The 24998-nt window shown below is 43.2% G+C and overlaps 2 protein-coding genes and 1 non-coding gene across 5 annotated transcripts in view; all 3 read left to right on the forward strand.

Moving 5' to 3' along the window:
• Positions 1-12638, forward strand: part of LOC129854407 (ras-related protein R-Ras2) — a 39786-nt gene extending 27148 nt beyond the window's left edge. The window contains exons 2-6 of the mRNA XM_055921418.1: positions 2848-2935; positions 3124-3226; positions 7678-7786; positions 8962-9080; positions 10443-12638. Of these exons, the coding sequence (XP_055777393.1) occupies positions 2848-2935; positions 3124-3226; positions 7678-7786; positions 8962-9080; positions 10443-10530 (507 nt within the window). The 3' untranslated portion in view covers positions 10531-12638. The remainder of the gene's footprint in view (positions 1-2847; positions 2936-3123; positions 3227-7677; positions 7787-8961; positions 9081-10442) is intronic.
• Positions 5788-5858, forward strand: trnag-gcc (transfer RNA glycine (anticodon GCC)). Its single transcript has one exon. It is a non-coding gene; the product is annotated as a tRNA-Gly (tRNA).
• A 4474-nt stretch (positions 12639-17112) lies between the features above and the next one.
• The window catches only part of LOC129854408 (tubby protein-like), a 114080-nt gene continuing 106194 nt past the window's right edge, over positions 17113-24998 (forward strand). The window contains exon 1 of one of the 3 annotated variants that reach the window (XM_055921421.1): positions 17113-17392. In XM_055921421.1, the coding sequence (XP_055777396.1) occupies positions 17337-17392 (56 nt within the window). In that variant the 5' untranslated portion in view covers positions 17113-17336. The remainder of the gene's footprint in view (positions 17393-24998) is intronic. The other 2 variants (XM_055921419.1, XM_055921422.1) reach the window with 2 other exon arrangements.

Here is a 24998-nt window from a genome sequence, read left to right on the forward strand (position 1 = left end):
GAGAGGAGAATATTTGCATTTCAGGAGTGTTTGAACAGGGAGTGTTTTTTTTCAGTTCCCACTGGCATCTGTGTTAAGGAGCGATTGAAGGTCAGGCCACTTCACCGTGCAAAGAGAGTCCACTGTGGGGGGGGTGCAAGCAGACCAGACTTTAGACCCCCTGCCGATTGAGCGACCGACCAGTCAGTCTGGACTCTGGACAGGATCAGCTGTCTGTGCAGTGATGGCTGTCCAGTGTTGTCATGGAGACGGTGGTGTGAGGCTGCACAGTAGAAGTTCAGTAGCCTGGTCCCAGATCTGTTTGTGCTCTTGCCAACTCAATTGCTGTCCTTGTTAAGCCAAGCATGACAAGGAGTGACAAGAGGTTGGCATGATAGCACAAACACAATTGTACATACAGTGAAGACTGAATGGTGCTGGGAAGAACAGTGAGCTAAGCTCCTTCCCACCCTGGGAGGCTGTTGTGGTTGTGTTGTCCCAGTTAGTCACCCACCCCACAGTGGGAGTCATCCTGTGTTGAATATGGAGATAATGGTGATGTACCCAATGAGCCATATGAGGATCCATCACATACATTACTGGACACAGACAGCGCTGTTTCTGAATACTGTATACATTCTCTCTCTCTCTCGCTCTCTCTCTTCACTGTACTGCAGCCTCATCAATCAGGGGAACCATCACGGAGAGAGCGGCAGAGCAACAGTCAGTCTCTGCTGGTTAACAGGCTCACTGAGAGTAGAGCTCTTGGAGACTGAGAGAGAGTGGGACTGATGTTATAGCTGAGGCTGTGGAGACTGGAGAGCATGAACCTCACGTTCTGGAGGTTAGAAATGAGAGAGTGTGAGCAGTAGGTAGACTCTTCTCTCTCTCTCTCTGCAGGCACATGGTCAGCAGTGTCATGTAGTAGTGCAGTGCAGTGGAGCAGCAGAGCAGGCTGCATACATATGCAGGACCGCTGATGAATTATTGAACAGTGCCAAGTGGATGTGATGTCGGCATGCATGCAGCGCATACAGAGAGGAATAGGGAGAGAGGGAGAGGCATGAGAGAGGCATGGGGAGAGGGGGAGAGGCATGGGGAGAGGGGGAGAGGCATGGGGAGAGGGGGAGAGGCATGGGGAGAGGGGGAGAGGCATGGGGAGAGGCATGGGAGAGGCATGGGGAGAGAGGGAGATGCATGTGGAGAGAGGGAGATGCATGTGGAGAGAGGGAGATGCATGTGGAGAGAGGGAGAGGCATGGGGAGAGAGGGAGAGGCATGGGGAGAGAGGGAGAGGCATGAGGAGAGGGGGAGAGGCATGGGGAGAGGCATGGGGAGAGGCATGGGGAGAGGCAAGGGGAGGCATGGGGAGAGGCATGGGGAGAGGCATGGGGAGAGGGGGAGAGGCATGGGGAGAGAGGGAGAGGCATGGGGAGAGAGGGAGAGGCATGGGGAGAGGGGGAGAGGCATGGGGAGAGGGGGAGAGGCATGGGGAGAGGGGGAGAGGCATGGGGAGAGGGGGAGAGGCATGGGGAGAGGGGGAGAGGCATGGGGAGAGGGGGAGAGGCATGGGGAGAGGGGGAGAGGCATGGGGAGAGGGGGAGAGGCATGGGGAGAGGGGGAGAGGGGGAGAGGCATGGGGAGAGGGGGAGAGGCATGGGGAGAGAGGGAGAGGCATGGGGAGAGAGAAGGAACGAGCTCGGGTGAGGGAGAGACAGATAGTATGGGAAGGGGCGCGTTTATGTGTGCAACAGAGAAATATGGAGAGAAAAGGGAATTTGTATGAAATAATGCGTGAGAGAGTTGGAGAGTGTGTGGAGTAGGTAGTAAGAAAGAGGGGTTTATTGAGGGAGAGAAAGAGGCAGGGAGAGAAGGCAGTATATTTCCATCTGCGTCGGTGGATTAACTGAAAAAGACTATGCATATTTTAACAGTCAAACAGGTGGCCATGTGCCATGAATCAATACACGTACACTGATTTAATCAGATTAGATCCACTCCTGTCACAATCATTTATTTAAAATGGAAAGATGATTCATGCATTGGAACAAACTGTATTATTAATGGTAACCTAGCGGTTAAGACTGTTGGGCCAGTAACCGAAAGGTCGGTCATGAGCCTACTAGGTGAAAAATCTGTCGACGTGCCCTTGAGCAAGGCACTTAACCCTAATTGCTCCTGTACATTTCTCTAGATTAGAGCGTCTGCTAAATGACTCAAATGTAAATGTATTTTTACCTGTAGTGACATAATGTTATGCTCAGCAGTGAGTCCACCCCTCCTGTCCACATGGAGCCAGAGCACTGTGTTCCACTCTGATATAGGACATGCTTTGTATGCTGTTCTCAGCTGTCACTTAACTAGTCCCACAGGAGAGGCCTACAAAACATGCAGAGAAAATGTCATAAAATGCACAGCTTCAAGCCCCGTCTCTACCTACTCCGAGCATCCTGCTCATAATGGAGACAGACAGGCAGTCCCAGTCACTGCTTCATTACCCGCCTCTGGAAGATGGCTAATTAATGTCATTGTTGGAATAGTGGCGACAGAAGTGCCAGTGACATTATCAGTGTTTTGGTCATGAACATTCCAGATGACCTCGTTTTCCTGTGGCCTTCAGAAACAGTGGAGTGGTTATGTTATGTGAGTCCGTATTTACCCTGGCTTTCACAACACACGGGTCAGGATTATGTGTTTACCTCCTGCATGCTGCATAGTAGTGTAGAGGTCAACGAGTTACTCAACAACACAAGTGGATGGAGTGTTTACTCTCTAGAAGACCGAGCCAAAGCCGGATGTTTATCTCGATGCCTACTCAGCTGTATGTCTCCTCAGTCCTTACTGTACCTCTCTCTCTTTCTCTCTCCAGTCCTACTTTGTCACTGACTATGATCCCACGATTGAAGACTCGTATACGAAGCAGTGTGTCATTGACGAGAGGGCGGCCCGGCTTGACAGTAAGTATAGACCCTCAGCCTGTAAACAAACAGGAGAATCTGACCACAACACTAATGTTCATTGAGAAATACCAGCCTTCACAGGAGATTACTGTTCTTATCTTGGAGGGTTTAGTTTTGTACAGCATCTTTTTCAGGAGAGGTGCTACTGTGTGTGTGTCTAACGTGTCTGTCCCTGTGTTTGTTAGTCCTGGACACGGCCGGACAGGAAGAGTTTGGAGCCATGAGAGAACAATACATGAGGACAGGGGAGGGCTTCCTGCTTGTCTTCTCAGTCACTGACAGAGGAAGGTGAGTGACAACCCAGTCACGTGTCACCCCCATGCTGCCTCTCTATCTGTGTGCGACTCTCTCTGTCTGCACCAATCTCTGTTTGCGCTTTCTCTCTCTCACTCTCTCTCTCTGCGCGTCTCTCTATCTGCGCCTATCTTCGTCTGCGCTTCTCTCTCTCTATCTCTCTTTCTCCCTCTGTCTGCCTGCTCCTCTCTCTCCTCTCATGCTAAACACATACATCTCTCTCACTCACGTTCTCTTGTTCTCCCACACTTCCGTTCTCGCCAACCTGTGTCGTCGTTCTCGTTTGTTCTCCTCTTCTTCCTCTCTCATATACCTCTCTTTCAACATCCACCTCTTTACAAAGGCTTTGGTTTTCTGTGTAAAAACCCTGCATTAAATCACCTGCATAAGAATGAATGCATCCCCTCTATATGTGCTGTGCTGTGGTGGGCAGTCTTTGGGCCTTTGTCACCCCTCTGGTCCCTGTACAGCAATGTGATGGTGGTGTGTCTCAACCCACCCCTCAGAGTCCCCTCTCTCCCTGTGTGTATGCTGTAAACAGTCTTTCCTTCCTCCGTTTACTTTAGTCAAGGCTCTCCAGATTTACTATGTGCTCGCCGGCGGCCATTCACTAGAATGCACTCCTGGGTTTGTGGTTACATTCTGTTTCCCTTTCTCTCTGGGGGATATTTCTATGTATGCCGTTTGGTTCAAACAGTTAGCATGATATTTGTATTACACTAAAAGCCTTTCAAGTCAACGGGGAGCAAAGCTCTGGTTAAAGGGACAGACCTGCTTAGGGCTACCCCTCCCTGGTCAATGGAAGGCAGACAAGCCTGTACTGAGGCTGCTCACAAGTTCACGAGGCTTTACTACAATGCTCATGCAAACATTTCTGGAACATTGAGGCATGCAGTACCACAGGAGTTCATTGACTTCTCTGTCTGCTCTGGAGTACCCCCCTTCACCCTTCACCCACCCTGTCGGATTCCCAAATGATGGCGCCGACTCACTTAGAGTTCTTAGGAAACTATGCAGTATTTTGTTTTTTATGTACTATTTCTCACATTGTTACCCCAGGAAATGTTAAGTTTTATTACATACAGCCGGGAGGAACTATTGGATATAAGAGCGACGTCAACTTACCAACATTACGACCAGGAATACGATCACCACCCAGGACAATGGATCAAATTCCAGTAGTCGACCCAAAACAACGGCGCCGCAGAAAGGGCAGACAAAGCTTTCAACTGGTCAGACTTCGTAGATGTGCACATTGCCCACCGCTCCCGAGTATACTACTAGCCAATGTCCAGTCTCTTGAAAACAAGGTAGACGAAATTCAAGCAAGGGTTGCCTTCCAGAGAGACATCGGAGATTGTAACATTCTCTGTTTCACGGAAACATGGATCTCTGCATATGTTATGGGAATAGGTTCAGCCACTGGGCTTCTCCATGCATCGCACCGACAGAGATAAACCCCTCACTGGGAAAAGGAAGGTTGGGGGTGTATGCTTCATGATTAACGTCTCATGGTGTAATCATAACAACATACAGGAACTCAAGTCATTCTGCTCACACGACCTAGAATTCCTTACAATCAATTGCAGGCCATTTTACCTACTAAGAGAATTCTCGTCAGTTATAGTCACAGCTGTGTACATTCCCCCTCAAGCAGACACCAAGACGGCCATCAAGGAACTTCACTGGACTATATGCAAACTGGAAACCATATATCCCGAGGCTGCATTTATTGTAGCTGGGGATTTTAACAAAGCAAATTTAAGAACAAGGCTACTTAAATTCCACCAGGATATTGATTGCATGACACGCATGGGCAAGACCCTCGACCACTGCTACTCTAACTTCCGCGATGCATACAAAGCCCTCCCCCGCCCTCCCTTCGGCAAATCCGACCACGACGTTATCTTGCTCCTACCGTCCTATAGGCAGAAACTCAAACAGGATGTACCAGTGACTAGAACCATTCAACGCTGGTCCGACCAATCGGAAGCCACACTTCAAGATTGTTTTGATCACACGGACTGCAATATGTTCCGGTCAGCCTCAGAGAACAACATTGATCTAAACGCGGACTCAGAGAACAATATTGACCTATACGCTGACTCAGTGAGTGTGTTTATAAATAAGTGCATTGGAGACGTCGTAACCACTGTGACCATTAAAACCTACCCTAACCAGAAACCGTGGATGGATGGCGGCATTCGCGTAAAACTGAAAATGCGATCCACCGCATTTAACCATGGAAAGAGGTCTGGGAATATGACTGAATATAAACTGTGTAGTTATTCCCTCTGCAAGGCAATCAAACAAGCAAAATGCCAGTACAGGGATAAGGTGGAGTCGCAATTCAACAGCTCAGACACGAGACGTATGTGGCAGGGTCTACAGGAAATCAGGGACTACAGAAAGAAAACCAGCCATGTCACGGACACCGATGTCACGCTTCCAGACAAACTAAACACCTTCTTTGCCCGCTTTGGGGATAATACAGTGCCACTGTTGCGGCCCGCTAACAAGGACTGTGCCCCCCTTCTCCGTGGCTGACTAGCTCAGCATTGGTGGTTCAGTGGTAGAATTCTCGCCTGCCACGCGGGAGGCCCGGGTTCGTTTCCCGGCCAATGCAGGCATATCTTTGGATAAAGCAATCCTTCTGCCCCCCCCCCCCCTTAAAAGATCTAGATGCACTATTGTAAAGTGGCTGTTCCACTGGATGTCATAAGGTGAATGCACCAATTTGTAAGTCGCTCTGGATAAGAGCGTCTGCTAAATGACTTAAATGTAAATGTAAATGCTGACGTGAGTAAAACATTTAAACGTGTTAACCCTCGCAAGGCTGCTGGCCCAGACGGCATCCCTAGCCTCGTCCTCAGAGCATGCGCAGACCAGCTGGCTGGTGTGTTTATGGACATATTCAATCACTCCCTATCCCAGTCTGCTGTCCCCACATGCTTCAAGATGGCTATCATTGTTCCTGTACCCAAGAAGGCAAAGATAACTGAACTAAATGACTACCGCCCCGTAGCACTCACTTCTGTCATCATGAAGTGCTTTGAGAGACTTGTCAAGGATCATATCACCTCCACATTACCGGCCACCCTAGACCCACTTCATACCGCCCCAACAGGTCCACAGATGATGCAATCGACATCACACTGCACACTGCCCTATCTCATCTGGACAAAAGGAATACCTATGTGAGAATGATGTTCATTGACTACAGCTCACCATTCAACACCATAATACCCTCCAAGCTCATCATCAAGCTGGAGGCCCTGGGTTTCAACACTGCCCTGTGCAATTGGGTCCTGGACTTTCTGACGGGCCGCCCCCAGGCAGTGAAGGTAGGAAACAACATCTCCATTTCGCTAACCCTCAACACTGGGGCCCCACAAGGGTGCGTGCTCCTGTACTTCCTGTTCACCCACGACTGCGTGGCCATGCACGCCTCCAACTCAATCATCAAGTTTGCAGACGACACAACAGTAGTGTGCTTGATTACCAACAACGACAAGACAGCCTACAGGGAGGAGGTGAGGGCACTCGGAGTGTGGTGTCAGGAAACATCCTCTCAGTCAACGTCAACAAAACAAAGGAGATGATCGTGGACTTCAGCAAACAGAAGAGGGAGCACCCCCCTATCCACATCGATGGGACAGCAGTGGAGAAGGTGGAACGTTTTTAAGTTTGTAGGTGTACACATCACAGACAAACTGAGATGGTCCACCCACACATACAGTGTGGTGAAGAAGGCACATCAGCGCCTCTTCAACCTCAGGAGGCTGAAGAAATTTGAGGTCCGTACAGGTGCATCAAAGCTGCGATCGAGACTCAAAAACAGCTTCTATTTCAAGGCCATCAGACTGCTAAACAGCAATCACTAAATCAGAGAGGCTGCTGCCTACTTTGAGACCCAATCACTGGCCACTTTAATAAATGGATCACTAGTCACTTTATACAATGCCACTCTCAATAATGCCACTCTAAATAATGTTTATATATCTTACATTACTCATACCACATGTGTATACTGTATTTTATACCATCTATTGCTCCTTGCCTATGCCGCTCAGGCCATCGCTCATCCATATACTTATATGTACATATTTTCATTCACCCCTTTAGATTTGTGTGTATTAGGTTGTTGTTGGGGAATAGTTAGATTATTTGTTAGATTACTTGTTAGATATTACTGCACTGTCGGAACTAGAAGCACAAGCATTTCGCTACACTCGCATTAACATCTGCTAACCATGTGTATGTGACAAATAATATTTGACGCCAATCCCATCTGCCTGGGTGTCGTGGGGGAAGGGAGGGCAGGGGGTTAATCTTTGTGGCTGTGAGACAATATTCCTGGGAGGTCCACAGAGGCACCAGCTTTATCTTTATGTCTGAGCTTTACTGGGGGCATTGAGTGATGCTGTGTGCTTTATGTTTCACAGCTTTGAAGAAATCTACAAATTTCAAAGACAGATCCTCAGAGTCAAAGACCGGGATGAATTTCCCATGATCCTTGTAGGCAATAAAGCAGACCTGGAGCTTCAGAGACAGGTGAGTAGCAGTCCTCCTAATGGCCCAGAGGCTACAGATCAAATACATGTGATATGGGGAAAATAAATATAAAGCAACGAGCTTTAAAAATGTGTAATTTCTCATTTATATTTTGAAATGTGAAAATGGATAGTGGCTGGAGCTATTTGGGTAGACAAAGAGGGAGTGAGAGAAAGAGAGAAAGAGAAGATGACCAACAAAAACATTGTGGGACAGAGGAAAAGAGGAGGGAGGGAGGGTATGAAAAGGAGAGGGCTCATTCCGTGGCCTTAATTGGCTTTCAACTGCAGTTCACTTTCCCACATGACTCCACACTGTCATCTGCTGGAATAAAACACATTCTCTCATCTGATCAAATGTAAATGCATTTATCACATCAATTACTGTCATAATTATTTTTATTGGCTGAATATAATGTGGGGCCTCTGTTAGAATTGATAACTCAATATGATTCATCCAAATTAATTAGTCTAAATGTGGGCTTTAACAAATTGGTTGAGGAGTATGATTAAATTCTACCCATTACTGGCAACTCAATGGGTTCAGCTGTTTTAGGACAGTAGAATAAATGGTTTTGCAATGAGGTCTGGGCCCGTATCCACAAAGTGTCTTAGAGTAGGAGTGCCAATCTAGGATCTGTCCATACAATCTTATTTATTATGAACTAAAAGGCTAAACTGATCTTAGATCTGCACTCCTATACAGAGACGCTTTGTGGATACGGGCCCTGGTCTCTAATCTTGTCGTAATAGTTTAAGATGGACCAGAAGCAACAATATTCTAGCTTAGCACATAGAAATCAGGTGCTATTTGAATGTAAAATGTAATACGATACATTTGCTGTATTGTTTACATATTTCTTAATGACCCACTCTTGGATGTGAACCCTCTGACCCATGTGTTTCTCAACCTCACCAGCAGATGTCGCCAATTTCCTGATTCTTGTGTTTTGTCAATGGTCATGTGTTAGAGGGTGGTTCTCGCTCTCTCTGTGACTGTGTGATAAAATGTATGGGCGCGTTTGTCTTGCATCGCGTGGTGGGCAGAGTTTGATCATCTGAAACCGTTCAATTGGTCCTAAAGTTAAATCTTCACCCAGCTAGGGCACAGGGTGATGCAAAAGAGCACTTGCTATTTATCTAAGATATATCCCTGTACCCGTTTCGTTCTTTCAGGTGACCCAGGAGGAGGGCCAGCAGCTGGCCAGACAGCTCAAGGTGACGTATATGGAGGCCTCAGCCAAAATCCGTATGAATGTAGACCAGGCTTTCCACGAGCTGGTTAGAGTAATCAGGTGGGTGGATTCATTACTGACTGTAGAGTTGGTTAGAGTAATCAGGTGGGTGGATTCATTACTGACTGTAGGTGGCACCACAACTCCACTATACCTCCCTGAATACAGTGGCAATGGGTTGAGGGAAAGTAGTTCCAACTTTTGTTCCTTCACTGGCACTAGTCTGTCTTTCTCAAGTACATGTGAAAGGTGCTTTATGCAATACTTCCACATGGAATGTCACTAAGGGCACTTTCACATATCCCCTTATGATCTGAACCCTGGACCATTTGGTACACTGATCTGAGCTATAATGGCACAAGGTGATACCCAGATGCTGACGGTTTGAGTCTTTGATATTTCTTTATCAATCCAAAAGGGGAAGGCAAGAGAATGGTCATGGACAGGCAAAAGGTCAAAACCAGTTCAGAGTCCAGGAGGTACAGAGTGGCAGACAGGCTCCAGGTCAGGGCAGGCAGAATCGTCAGGCAGGTGGGTACAGAGTCAAAAAACAGGCAATGGTCAAAACCAGGAGGATTCGCAGAAAGAGAATCGAAGCAGAAGTACAGGAAACCACGCTGGTTGACTTGAAAGACATACAAGACGAACTGGCCCAGAGAGACAGGAAACACAGGGATAAATACACTGGGGGAAAACAAGCGACACCTGGGGGGGGTGGAGACAATAACGAGGACAGGTGAAACAGATCAGGGTGTGACAAAAGCATGTTTAAAACATAAACGAACCCTAGCTGAAACAAATCCTGGTCCTGCGTGAGTAGCGGGTTCAAGATCTAGGACTAGAGTACCAAGTATTGACGTGGCAGTGCGAGACGTGTGAACTTTTTTGCCCATATGGACAAGCTAACTTGCTAACATCATGTACACCAGTGTTTCCCAACCCTGGTCCTCCAGTACCCCCAACATTACACAGTTTCATTGTAGACCTGGACAAACACACCTCATTCAACTCATTGAGGGCTTGATGATTAGTTAACAAGTTAAATCAGGTGTGCTTGTCCAGGGTTACAATAGAAATGTGGAGGACCAGGGTTGGATAACAATGATGTAGAATGTGCTAATTGCACCCTGAAACTGTTATTTTCAGGTCTTGTGAAATCAAAACGTATTCTGTGGAATTCTCACAAACGCTCCAGAAAACTGCACCAGGGTACCGAATTTCATATGTGAGAATGCCCTAATGTCAATGATATATCTGTAGAAGTAAAGGAATACCATTTCTATGAAGACAACTACAGGATGTGATCTCATCTACACTTAAAGCCAGAACAAAACAATTGTTGCTTGAATGAGTCAGATTATTTTGTTAGAATACTTCTATCTCTGCTTACTCATAACGTAATAATGCACTTTCTCCTCACAGGAAGTTCCAGGAACAGGAATGCCCGCCCTCGCCAGAACCCACGCGGAAAGAAAAGGACAAGAGTGGCTGCCATTGTGTGATCGTCTGAGTGGGCCTTATCACTGTCACTCACCCAGCTGCTGTCACCAGTCCCCGCCTCCTGCCTGACATGACATCCTGTATGGATGACTGAGCGCTGCCTTCTCCACGTGCATGACTTCAACAGAGGTTCCTGTGGTAGCTACCAGGAACTGCTGCCCCCAGACTTCACTTCTAGAAGAAACTGACAACGCCAAATGTTAAACTCCTCTTGACCTTCAACAATAATCCAATTCATATGAGAAAGTCCTAACACTAAACATTGCCTCTTAAATCAGCTAAACAATATCATTTTTTTATTCTGAAGGATTTTTTCTTGCCTTGCAGTGACATTTGTACTTTTTGCCGAGATTGAATGAGAAATATATATATCCAGAATGTCAATGAGAGGTTTATTAGTACCAGTTTCTCATCAGAATAGAGAGATGATCTTATGAAGCTTTGTGTATGTCATGCCATATCCGTTTTTACTTCCATGTGCTAATCCGCTACTGTACATAAGTGAAATTTGTTGTGATTTTGAAAACGCATTTCTAATGACTTATTAAATGGCCACAGTACAGCGTGTAAGGTTGATGACTTTGGTTTGACTTCTATGAACATAACATGTATACAGGTATGTACGCTGTTCAGTATAAACCTAGATATCCCTAAAGTTATTATGACAACTTCACTTTCCAGCGGCGTCAGCGGATCCCTTTCTACGTCTATGGATTGTGCACTCATCTCACTGGCCAAATATGGCATGTTTACTGTATTTGCATTGTACGGTTCATAGACTTTAGGCTTCTAATAACATGATATCAAACCTGTTTTATTTATTTAGTTGTAAAACTCTTCTCTGACTCTTACCGGTTGTTGTTGACTATCTCAGAGTCAGGTTGGCCTAATCAGAATGAAACATTTTAAACTTTTTATATTTGTAATCTTTGACAAGCAGTGCAGAAGAGACCATGGGTAGTATTTATGTACCTCACTGATAATGATGATGTTAATAGCAGACCAGTTTCAGAAATGCTTCTCTCTGATATATCTTTTCAAATCAATCCCTCTCAGTTTGAACATTGATTTTTCTACCATCTATTTGGCTCTCTTTTGGAATGTAGTTATTACTTAAAGTAGACAGAGGTATTGAGCTGTTGAAGCTCACTCATAAACAAACTGCATTTCAATGACATGGTTGTTTGTTACACACCGCCTTCAATTATTCTTGGAGATGTGTTCATGTTCTCTCTGAGGTTATTGGTGTGACTCTGGGCCAGTTTGGAGCTGTTTCCGTGACTCCCACAGTCACATGGAGGTTACAGCATTGCCATTACATCACCTGACCTCTCACCTTTAAAGTTAACATCAAGACAATTCACACATTCTGTTGTCTTGTCATCCTTTTCAATTTGATCTGTATTTCTGCTTAATAGAAACCAATTAACTATTGTAGTGTTGTTATCATCATGTAATATAAGACAAAAAGAAACATGAAAGTGATTATTTGATGGACTTGATTAAATGTTTTTACTTTATACTTTTATACATTATTTTCTTATCAAACTAGTTGACAAGTATTTTTATATGTTTGTAAGTGATTATGCTCTCACAGCACAGCTGTGTGTATATGTAAAGAGGAATGTATAATTCCCTTAGCTGGTTTTGAACTGAAGAAGACTGTAGGCCTACATTGCTTCATGACCAACCTGTGGTCCAGAACCTTTCCTCCTCTTGTAGTTTTGATTTGATTAGTCCTCATTTGGACAAATCTTCCAAGAGTTCTTGGTGTTGGTGACACATTTTCCTTGACCATTCCCCACTACCTTGCCCAATGCCTATACTGCAAATGTCAACCAATGTGTTGGTTGAACGCCTCCACTCAGCCCACCTGACCTACTAGCAGGGTGGATTGTGGGTAGGCCGTTCAATCTTCTCTTCACTGTTCTCTAGGTCAAGTTTTGGGTCACAGATTCATGTGTTCTGCTCAATGGTGGAGTCTGAAAGTATCACCTCTCTTTTGGCAAACTTTATGTACAGTACGTTCAATTCATATATATTTTTTTCTTTTCACGTCCATGCCCCTTGCCCCATGTATAGCTTCTGGTGCTATAATAAAATCTGTCATTCAGCCAACTATAATAGTGAATATTCCTTTTGTTTTAGTTTTTTTGAGAAGTCCTGTATTTGGTGAACTTCATATTGTGTTGACCTTGTATTGTGAAGTGAGGTGGAACAATAACAGTTGTGTTGGCAGATATTGCTTTGAGATTTTTGCTTTGAGAAAATGGATGTATCCAATCAAAGAGGAATAAGATGAGAAGATTCCATTATTTTATAGCCACTAAACACCTGTTGTCATAATGAGGATGGACCACTGTCTTCACTAATAACATTCCAACATTAACACCACCTCTGAACTGTCTGTGTGAAAACGTCTATGTCTTATTAGTGATGTAACTCATTCTACTATAGCTTATTGTCTTCCAGCTGCATAAATCTGTCTTACAGAAAGAAATGTGTTCTTGTATGGAGGGTAAGTGTACCCGTGTGGCTCACCTCTGGCTGATGGTCATATCATTCCGGTCATCTCCATCATCACAGCAGAAATATGGTGTAAGACGCCAGGCAGCACTTCAGTTCTTCACATCTGAATGGCCGTGTCCGGACTGTAGAACACAATTCTGGAGTGGAGATAGCAGGACAGGGCCATGGTTGCCATAGCACCCTGCACAAATGTCTCACAAATCAACAGAGGATCACTGTGAGATTTGGTTTGAAAGAACCCTTGAAGAAAATTCCTACTATTGGCTGTGTGTTCTCGGTGGCCTTGACTCTGAGCCATCTGCATGGTGTTGCTGTGCTGGAAACAATACAGTGTGTAGTGCACTCAAGTCAAGCACAGTCATTTAAATGCTATTACCATTCTACCTGGCTTTGTCACCAAATAGCCATACAATGTATCATTCTGACTGCTACGGCTGTATACTGGAGAAATCCTTACGTGATGTGGTGCTTGAGTCTGAATACATAGCCTCTGAACATCTACTGTGTAGGCTACTGGAAATCAAGATGAGCTGTAATTCCTTTGACTGGTTCTACATTATCTAAATAATTGTATTGACTGGGGAACAGATGGCTATGGCAATCCAATCACATTATGCTTGGACTCATTCATAACAGCTGTAGCAATCTACTGTCACTAAACAAGTCAGAGACAGTTTTGTCACTGCAGGCTAGGTCTTCTGTACCTAGAAAGACACAGGGGGCACACATTTGTCACTGCTGGGCCTCTGTACCCCACAGCTGTCAAATAATTTCTCAGATATAAGCTCCGGTGATATTTGTGGAGTTAGGTTTGATCTGTAATGGCTCCTAAAAAGTCACGAAGAGGACATTATTCTCATCAACTAGATTTCTGCTGGCAGAAATTAAAGCAAGGCTTTGACCAGGCACCATGGCAGCAGTTGGGCTCACAAGACATTTCTTCCTTAATTCTCAGATAAATAATGCATGAAAGACTGTCTGGAGATATATCTCAGTTGGCTATAGACCTCCACTCAACTGCAGGCTTTTGGTCAAAATACACAGAGGGAAGGAAGGGAGACCATACTGCACAACAGTATCATTGTTACTTTGATACAGAGCAGCTATGGATGCACAGAGAGATGGATCCTCCTGATGCATACTACTGTACAGCATACTACATCCACCTGGCTTCTCTCTCAACCACATGTATACCCCAGTCAGAGGCACACAGGTACTGTTCTCAGAGAAGAGGATGTGCAGGGCTCTGAAGGGGCAAGACTGAAGTAAGGAGAGGAGTAGAGATCTCTGACAATGCAGCAATTCTGGGTGAATAACTCCAGTTCTTCTCACCGAAGTATCACAGAACATTACAGTCTGTTTTTCCCTCAGGGGTTCCATTGTAGAGATGAACACACAGTGACCTATACTGCATCTCTCCCACATGGACACACAACTGCAAACACTGTGCTTATGCACACACATTCATAAGGCTCATCGGAAGGCGTGACACCGACAGTTGTGTGTCTATGCTCAGTGGTGTCCAGCTACTATCTGCTGCAGTGATTATTGGCTCCACCACAAATGAAAGGTGAGAGGGTCGGAGCATAACTATACTACAGTTTCTCATTTCAGATTAAGGGAATGGGATACAGAGAAAATAGTAAGTGTTGGGAGGGCACAATTCCTTTACGCGCTGTAATGAATTTTCATTATTCCAGCTCTGTTAAAATACCAGGATATGACCATCTTTTCACTGAGAGTTTAAGCTTGGTGGTAGTCATCTCATACATATGAGCTTTGTGGTTTCTTCAGAGCTTTTTTAGAGAGAGATGAACTTACCGCTATTACCTTATTGCACGTCATCTCTCTCCCTCTCTCTCCTGTTCCTTAATTTGTTCTCTCTCACTGTCTACACTAGAGGGAGCCGAGATAGGATATATGTTGGGAAGTGCCGTGCCTCTTAAAGTCGTAAAACTGTTGATTGGATGTATCAATGATGATGGTGGATGATATTCCTTGTCTTTTAACATGGTTCAAACTAGAAAACTCAGAATTGAATAGTAATGAAAGCCCACACATCAACTGGCAACAAAATACACAAATATCATGTTGTTGTCGGTATTTTATGTTTGAGTGACTCTCATAATGCATTTCTGCATCCCCTTGGTTACCACTTGGTTTCATATCCTCCACCTGTGTTTTGCTGACTTACTATGCTGTAAAGCCTAAAATGTGGGCACTAATAAGGACAAGGATTTCAATTGCACCCTTTATTACTGCAAATTACCTAATTAAATCAAAGACAATTCTGTTCCTCATTCGCCAGCACCATCAATCAGCAGTCATGCTGAGTTTCTCTGGAGGGAGTGGGAGATTTATTTGGAAAGTTGACAAGACATTGTATAATTGTTACATGGCATTGTATAATCTTAACTGTTCACTGGGACACAATTTCCCAGCTGGCTCGTGTTTTTTAAAGTCATGACTCAGTGGGCTACTGCACATCCCCAAACTCTCACGGTTTATCTGAGCTGCCTGTCCCAGTTGTCAGGGAGTCAACCCCTTTGTCTATTGAGCTTGGGTCGGATTCACCATGCCTCTGAAGGACCCCTATTGAGACTGCCAAGGTCCACCGCCACCCGCTCATAGCGTCTATCCATTGACGCTGGGGTTTGGCAGGAGAAAGGAAGGGAGGGTGCCCACTCATCCACACTTCCTAGGCGAATCCCTCTCAATGTCCCAATGAAAGAGCTCGCTTTGCATTTGGCTCAAAGTCACAGTCCGGAAGGCAGGTATCCAAACCAGCTGCTTTAGAAAATCTGATGACCATTAAATGTGTTTACCTCATTCTTGTCACTGACACAGCTTTTTGCGTGAACGTTCAATGTACCTGATAATGAGGGACCCCTTTATTCATCCGCACACTCTCTTTCAATCCTGCAGTGCTGTTAGAAATGTTGAGGAGAATTTCTGCCTGTAATTAAGCCCTTTTGTGGGGAACTACTAATTCTGATTGGCTGCCCAGTTATGTGAAATACATAGATTAAGGCCTAATGAATTTATTTCAATTGAATGATTTCCTTATATGAACTGTAACTCAGTAAAATCTTTGAAATTGTTGCATGTTGCATTTATATTTTTGTTCAGTATAATTATGTTCTAGTTTGAACTATATGACTGCTACGAATTCTCAACTGTCAATCTGCTTTTTCAATGCCTTTGCTTAGCGACCTTCAAGGCCAATCCTAAGGGACATTGGCTGTCAGGCATTCATCACATTTCTCTATATCCCCCTCTGAGCTGTCAAGGAGAGTTTAAGGGATTCAGGGTCAACAGGTTGTGTTAAAGGTAATAATAATGTGCCAAACACCTCCAGACGCAACCCAAAAAGATTAAACCCATGCTTTCTGTAACTGGCTTATGTTATCAATCAGTGTTAAAAAATATATTTGATTTTGCTAGAACAGTGTGTGTGTGTGTGTGTGTGTGTGTGTGTGTGTGTGTGTGTGTGTGTGTGTGTGTGTGTGCGCGCGCGCGCGCGCGCGTACGTACGTACGTACGTACAGAAGCAGTGATTTCTCTGTGTTATTAAGGCATTGCTTTTGGTCAATGTTGATTTTCTGAAGCAAAGACACTTTTCCTGAAGGCACGTCTCCCCAGAATACATAGGTATACAAGGCCAAGAAATAACAACACTTGTACATGCCTGAAAATGATATTTCATTCACAGTGCAACCAGAAAAAAACATGAATATGTAAGCATGTGTAGGCTATCAATCATGCCCAAGGAGATAGAGTTCAATACTGTCCATTAATTATTAAATAATGATGGATGGTATAAATGGCAGGCCAACAAATGGATTTAATAATTCAAATTACAATGCTACACCTTTGCAACATCATCACCAGATGAGACCAACGGGAGTTACAATCTGGGGGACACTGTTACGGAGGATGGAGATTATACATATTTTTTGCTCGTTGTGATGTGAAAATTACGCGATGATGTATTTAATCGAAATACATGGCGACATGGCTGCGTGCGCGCAACCAATGGAGCAACCCATGCATTCGTCAAATTATTGACAAGCTTGTCAATTTGCGCGCACTGATTTTTTCCCTTCTCATTCCAAATGGTATAGCCTATAGAAAGTGAGTCCCTGAATCGATGTGCACCACATCTCAACTCTCATTCGTTCGATGAGTAAATGCTAGAACTGGTAGGAAATATCGGCGTGGCATCTAAACCCAGGTTTTATTTTCGTGTCACGTATAAACCCTATTTAGCAACACCCCGTAGAAGTCATGGAAGGAGTCAGCAGCAACAGGAGCATGTCATACAGTCGATGGAGTTATGACAGGTAAGCGCTTATCATTTGTCAACATTTACCTTGTTATGCGAGCTGATATCACCAACTTGCCAGCAGAACCTCTCCTTTGGCTTTGTTTAGTAGGCTACTATTGTCATATCTAATCAGAAGTTGGTTGTGATTGATTAACCAACCTACAAAACCAATTAAATACAGTATCCTAGTCTAGACATATGTATAAATAAATTGACATGCGCTGTAATTGGGTGCAATCCTGATATTGATAGAATATGTATCAGGCTGTCATGCACTCTACACTGTAAATCAGTTGTCATCATGAGGCATTTTGACATTGGCATGACAAATCTAAGTCAAATCAATAAGTTGTGTGTGTGTGTGTGTGTGGGGGGGGTCGAAGCAGTGATTTGTCTGTGATACTACAACAATATTGCTTCCGGTCAATGTTGATTTCCTGAAACAAATACAGTGTGAATGATCCTAGAAGGCTGTACATTCTGTAACTTACATTTTCTGGTTTTTATTTTCCTTTTTTAACTCTGGTCAGATGAAACAGCTTTCAGTGTATTTGAGTTGTAGTAAGCTTTGTCAGCACTCGTACAGTAAGTGAGGAAATAGCTTCTCGTTTAATTTCTGCATCAAACAGCTACAGTACAGAGCAATGCTTGCTAGTCTTTATGTTCTGACTATAAGGTCTTTCCTTATTGGTCAGTAGACATGAGCACAGACAGCCAGTCAGTAAACAACATCCCACTGGGCACACACTGGTTATATCAACATTGTTTCCAACGACATTTCAATGAAATGATGTTCAACCAACATGGAATAGATGTTGAATTGACATCTGTGCACAGTGGGATCCTTGTGGCCAGGTTCTCATAAGCTCTTACAGTGTGATTTGTATTCTAGACACCGTAACTGTGCTGAGATTGCAGCGAGAGCTTCTGGGGAGATGAAGCTGAAGCCTCTCAGCACGTCTCCTAGGCAGTAACACATTCTTGATGTTTGATGTTTTTGTGTTCATGATATACAGTACCACTCAAAAGTTTGAACACACCTACTCATTCCAGGTTTTTTTATTTTCTTTATTTATACTATTTTCTACATTGCAGAATAATAATGAAGACATCACAACTATGAAATAACACATGGAATCATGTGGTAACCCAAAAAGTGTAAACCAAATCAAAATTATATTTTATATTTGAGATTCTTCAAAGTAGCCAAAGTTTTCCATGATGACAGCTTTGCACACTCTTGGCATTCTCTCAACCAGCTTCATGAGGTAGTCACCTGGAATGCATTTCAATTAACAGGTGTGGCTGTTTTTCCTTCACTCTGCGGTCCAACTCCTCCCAAACCATCTCAATTGGGTTGAGGTCGGGTGATTGTGGAGGCCAGGTCATCTGATGCAAAAAAAAACAGTTTTTTTGTACCATCGTCTTTGAAATGCAAGAGAAAGGCCATAATGTATTATTCCAGCCCAGGCACAATTTAGACTTTGGCCACTAGATGACAGCAGTGTATGTGCAAAGTCACACCTCCAGGCTGTGTAAGGGCTATTTGACCAAGGAGGGTGATTGGAGTGCTGCATCAGATTACCTGGCCTCCACAATCACCCGACCTCAACCCAAATGAGATGGTTTGGGAGGAGTTGGACCGCAGAGTGAAGGACAAGCAGCCAACAAGTGCTCAGCATATGTGGGAACTCCTTCAAGGCTGTTGGAAAAGTGTTCCAGGTGAAGCTGGTTGAGAGAATGCCAAGAGTGTGCAAAGGGTGGCTACTTTGAAGAATCTAAAATATATTTTGATTTGTTTAATACTTTTTTGGTTACATGATTCCATGTGTTATTTCATAGTTTTGATGTCTTCACTATTATTCTACAATGTAGAAAATAGTACAAATAAATAAAAACCTTTTGAATGAGTAGGTACTGTATATGACATGCAAATGAATAGAGGCAGGTTGCTCTGCTCCTAAAATGTGACTGAGAGAGATGTAATGGTTTGTTGTGTGGAGAGATGCCAGAAGCCGTTCATTACTGTGGTGCTTGATCCATGTTTGACACACTAGTGATGTCTGTATGCAGTACACATGAAATGGCACTCCATATAGACATGTGTCACACGAGTTTGACACTTGCAATACAGTCATAAAAAGGCAGCTGACACAAACAACAACAATCAACATCCACAGTTAATAACCCACTTACAAAGTTAACAGCCGCTCTTGTATGTACAGTAGATTGAATGTGAATTTATTCTGGCTACGATACTATGGGTATGGTATGTTATAAGTAAGTAATGATTGCTCCAGCTTCTATGCAGTGCATCTCTCCCTGTTAGAAGAGAATTTGGTCCCGATTCAAAATGCTTCGATTTTTCATTCCAGTTTATGAGTGCCCTCCGGCTGGTCTCAGATTCATTAGAAAATGTTTCTGGGCCACATGCAGACTCGAAGGTGCTGCTATGGTTTGAATATGCTCTGCTCATGGACCAGGTGTGTGTTTGTTCAAGCATCATAATTCATGGCTGTGCCTGCGAAGGTAGGAGCAGTGCACTCACATTGTGTTAGTTCAACAGGCCTGTGTAAACACAGCAACCACAGAGAGATGGAGAGCCAAGGTGGTGAGGAGAGATACTATTCAACGAGAGGAGGGGATCACATTCTCACAGATTGTGTTTTAATAATTATTGTGTGTCTGTTGAAATAATCGACATAAATGCCAGGAGATCTCATTAGTCTCTGATTTGGTATCGCCTCACATGGCACAATGCAGTTTTACAGCGCTTCTTTATGGACCTCTAACAATTCCTTCTTTACAGAAGGAACCTATTACATATCAATTATTTAATGCAATAATGAAGCCAGGACTGCAATAAAGTGCATTACTGCAGGGGCAAACTTTAAGTAATCATTTGATGTTTTTGGGGTTAGTGAGTAGTGTTGGTGAGTGGGCCATTTTCTGTGTGTGCTGCCATTGTATTTCTGAGAACATCTCTGGGGGTTAATGCACTATTGGAGTTTGGATGGTCCACACTGCACACCTGCTCCTGCGTCACAGATGAATGGGTGATGACACAGGGTACCAATGTGTGAGATCTCACATCCATAAGCTGTGTAGTAGAGGGGAATGATACACACACAGAGAGAGACACTGTAGCCACTAGGCTAGGCAGACATACAATATTAACAGCCATAAGTCATATGTTGTAACGTCAATAATGACATACTGTGCATAGTACATTAAATATACGCACACATGCACATACATATTACTGTGTGTACTAACATATAAACTTTGGTACGAGTTCATATGCTATGTAGAGACTGATCTAAAGACAGGAAGCACCGTTTACTTGAATCTTACGACTAAATAGAGTAGAAAGATGAAATGATTCCCACATCCTAACCTGTCTGTCTTATTGTTATTAAGCGTTCTGTCTCAGTAACACAGGGTTATTTCCATGTAACAGGATGAGCACCAACATGTGAAGCTCATAGGAGCATGTCAAATGAAAGCTAAGAGTCCATTTTTTTTATTAAGGCATATACATTTTTCAACCCTTTTTCCATCCTAAAAATGTGGAATAAGCAAAGGCTTTGATTTCTGGTCAAACAGATGGAGAAGGGGTCTTAGAATACATCTACCTGAAAAAGTGCTTAAAGGTTTTACCAAATATATCAAAGAACCTTACCAACTAATATCAACACATATTTAATTTTGGATACATTTTTCTAACTTCTGTAAGTTTAAGAAACTTTGTATTGTGGCTTGAAATTCCGTTACAGCATGTGGGTTTTTTGGTATCTTTAAGATATATTCTAATTTCTTTACATCATGAGGAGGGATGATAATGAAAGTTCTCAGAAGTAACAAGTAAAGGTAGACCTATCAATTAGATGGTGTTTTTACTGATATCAATTTTGTTTATGAATTATGAATTGATTAAAACTCAATTTCGTTACCAAATCAGATTGAATTGACTACAATGGGAAATCATAGTAGTCATAAACCACAGTTGGGTTCACAAGTTTGGACTAGAGGTCGACCGATGGCCGATTTCAATTCGGACCGATTTCAAGTTTTCATAACAATTGGTAATCGGCCTTTTTGGACGCCGATTACATTACAATCCACGAGGAGCCTGCATGGCAGGCTGACCACCTGTTACACGAGTGCAGCATCAAAAGGACCTTGTGGATGCAAGGAGCCAAGGTAAGTTGCTAGCTACCATTAAACTTATCTTATAAAAAAACAATCAATCAATCAATCTTCACATAATCAATAGTTAACTACACATGGTTGATGATATTGCTAGGTTAACTAGCTTGTTCTGCATTGCATATAATCAATGTGGTGCCTGTTAATTTATCATCGAATCACAGCCTACTTCAACTTGATGATGTAACAAAAGCGCATTCGCGCAATAAAGCACAATCGTTGCAATAATGTACCCAACCATAAACATCAATGCCTGTCTTAAAATCAATACACAAGTATATTTTTTAAAACCTGCATACAGTGGGGCAAAAATGTATTTAGTCAGCCACCAATTGTGCAAGTTCTCCCACTTAAAAAGATGAGAGAGGCCTGTAATTTTCATCATAGGTACACTTCAACTATGACAGACAAAATGAGAAAAGAAAATCCAGAAAATCACATTGTAGGATTTTTAATGAATTTATTTGCAAATTATGGTGGAAAATAAGTATTTGGTCAATAACAAAAGTTTATCTCAATACTTTGTTATATACCCTTTGTTGGCAATGACAGAGGTCAAACGTTTTCTGTAAGTCTTCACAAGGTTTTCACAAACTGTTGCTGGTATTTTGGCCCATTCCTCCATGCAGATCTCCTCTAGAGCAGTGATGTTTTGGGGCTGTTGCTGGGCAACACAGACTTTCAACTACCTCCAAAGATTTTCTATGGGGTTGAGATCTGGAGACTGGCTAGGCCACTCCAGGACCTTGAAATGCTTCTTACGAAGCCACTCCTTTGTTGCCCGGGCGGTGTGTTTGGGATCATTGTCATGCTGAAAGACCCAGCCACGTTTCATCTTCAATGCCCTTGCTGATGGAAGGAGGTTTTCACTCAAAATCTCATGATACATGGCCCCATTCATTCTTTCCTTTACACGGATCAGTCGTCCTGGTCCCTTTGCAGAAAAACAGCCCCAAAGCATGATGTTTCCACCCCCATGCTTCACAGTAGGTATGGTGTTCTTTGGATGCAACTCAGCATTCTTTGTCCTCCAAACACGACGAGTTGAGTTTTTACCAAAAAGTTCTATTCCCAATCTTCTTCTGGATCATCCAAATGCTCTCTAGCAAACTTCAGACGGGCCTGGACATGTACTGGCTTAAGCAGGGGGACACGTCTGGCACTGCAGGATTTGAGTCCCTGGCGGCGTAGTGTGTTACTGACGGTAGGCTTTGTTACTTTGGTCCCAGCTCTCTGCAGGTCATTCACTAGGTCCCCCCCGTGTGGTTCTGGGATTTTTGCTCACCGTTCTTGTGATCATTTTGACCTCACGGGGTGAGATCTTGCGTGGAGCCCCAGATCGAGGGAGATTATCAGTGGTCTTGTATGTCTTCCATTTCCTAATAATTGCTCCCACAGTTGATTTCTTCAAACCAAGCTGCTTACCTATTGCAGATTCAGTCTTCCCAGCCTGGTGCAGGTCTACAATTCTGTTTCTGGTGTCCTTTGACAGCTCTTTGGTCTTGGCCATAGTGGAGTTTGGAGTGTGACTGTTTGAGGTTGTGGACAGGTGTCTTTTATACTGATAACAAGTTCAAACAGGTGCCATTAATACAGGTAACGAGTGGAGAACAGAGGAGCCTCTTAACTTCTTTGGGCTGCAAGCCCGAAGCCGGGCACAATATGACAACAGCCACTTCATGTGCAGGGCGCGAAATTCAAAATATATTTTTTAGAAATATTTAACTTTCACACATTAACAAGTCCAATACAGCATATGAAAGATAAACATCTTGTGAATCCAGCCAACATGTCCGATTTTTAAAATGTTTTACAGCGAAAACACCACATATTTATGTTAGCTCACCACCAAATACAAAAAAGGACAGACATTTTTCACAGCACAGGTAGCATGCACAAAGCCAACCTAACTAACCAAGAACCAACTAAACTAACCAAGAAACAACTTCATCAGATGACAGTCTTATAACATGTTATGCAATAAATCTATGTTTTGTTCGAAAAATGTGCATATTTGAGGTATTAATCAGTTTTACATTGCAGCTACCATCACAAATAGGACCGAAGCAGCCAGAGTAATTACAGACACCAACGTCAAATACCTAAATAGTCATCATAAAACATTTCTGAAAAATCGATGGTGTACAGCAAATTAAAGACAAACCTCTTGTGAATCCAGCCAATATTTCCGATGTTTTTAAAGTGTTTTACAGCGAAAACACAATATAGCATTATATTAGCTTACCACACTACCGCATTCATTCATCAAGGCACGTTAGCGATAGCAATAGGCACGTTAGCGATAGCGAATAAACCAGCAAAATAAATATAATTTTTGACTAACCTTGATAAGCTTCATCAGATGACAGTCCTATAACATCAGGTTATACATACACTTATGTTTTGTTCGAAAATGTGCATATTTAGAGCTGAAATCAGTGGTTATACATTGTGCTAACGTAGCATCTTTTTCCCAGAATGTGCAGATATTTTATGACACTCAAACTATACTGACCAAATAACTTTACATAAACGTTACTAAAAAATACATGTTGTATAGGAAATGATAGATACACTAGTTCTTAATGCAATCGCCGTGTTAGAATTCTAAAAATAACTTCATTACGACATCCAGCTTAGTTATAGCGAGAGAGTGCCCAAACTCTGGGCGCAAACGACTAGTACAACATGTTCGACAGATATATGAAATAGCATCATAAAATGGATCCTACTTTTGACGATCTTTCATCAGAATGTTGTACAAGGGGTCCTTTGTCGGGAACAATCGTTGTTTGGATTTAGAATGTCCTCTTCTCCAGTCAATTAGGACGGAAAGCTAGCAAAGTGGCGCGAAGCTCTCCTTCCTGAACAAAGGCACACAACGCAACGCGCCTAACGTCCCGAAAAAAATTCAATAATCTAATAAAACTATATTGAAAAAACGTACTTTACGATGATATTGTCACATGTATCAAATAAAATCAAAGCTGGAGATATTTGTCGTCTATAACGACAGCTGTACAGAAGGCAAAACCAGGTCCCTTCACGCGCTCTCCAGAAAACAGGAAACTGGTGACACGTCATACAATGAGCTTTTGTTCTACCCCAGATCAAGTTGTACACTCCATTTCTTCTCTCACTGCCTGTCGACATCTAGTGGAAGACGTATGAAATGCATGTATACTGATATATATCAAGGACATTTATAGGCAGGCCCTAGAACAGAGCATCGATTTCAGATTTTCCACTTCCTGTCAGGAAGTTTGCTGCAAAATGAGTTCTGTTTTACTCACAGATATAATTCAAACGGTTTTAGAAACTAGAGAGTGTTTTCTATCCAATAGTAATAATAATATGCATATTGTACAAGCAAGAATTGAGTACGAGGCCGTTTGAAATGGGCACCTTTTATC

Source organism: Salvelinus fontinalis, chromosome 4 (genome assembly GCF_029448725.1).
Source record: "Salvelinus fontinalis isolate EN_2023a chromosome 4, ASM2944872v1, whole genome shotgun sequence".
In the NCBI taxonomy this organism is placed as follows: domain Eukaryota; kingdom Metazoa; phylum Chordata; class Actinopteri; order Salmoniformes; family Salmonidae; genus Salvelinus; species Salvelinus fontinalis.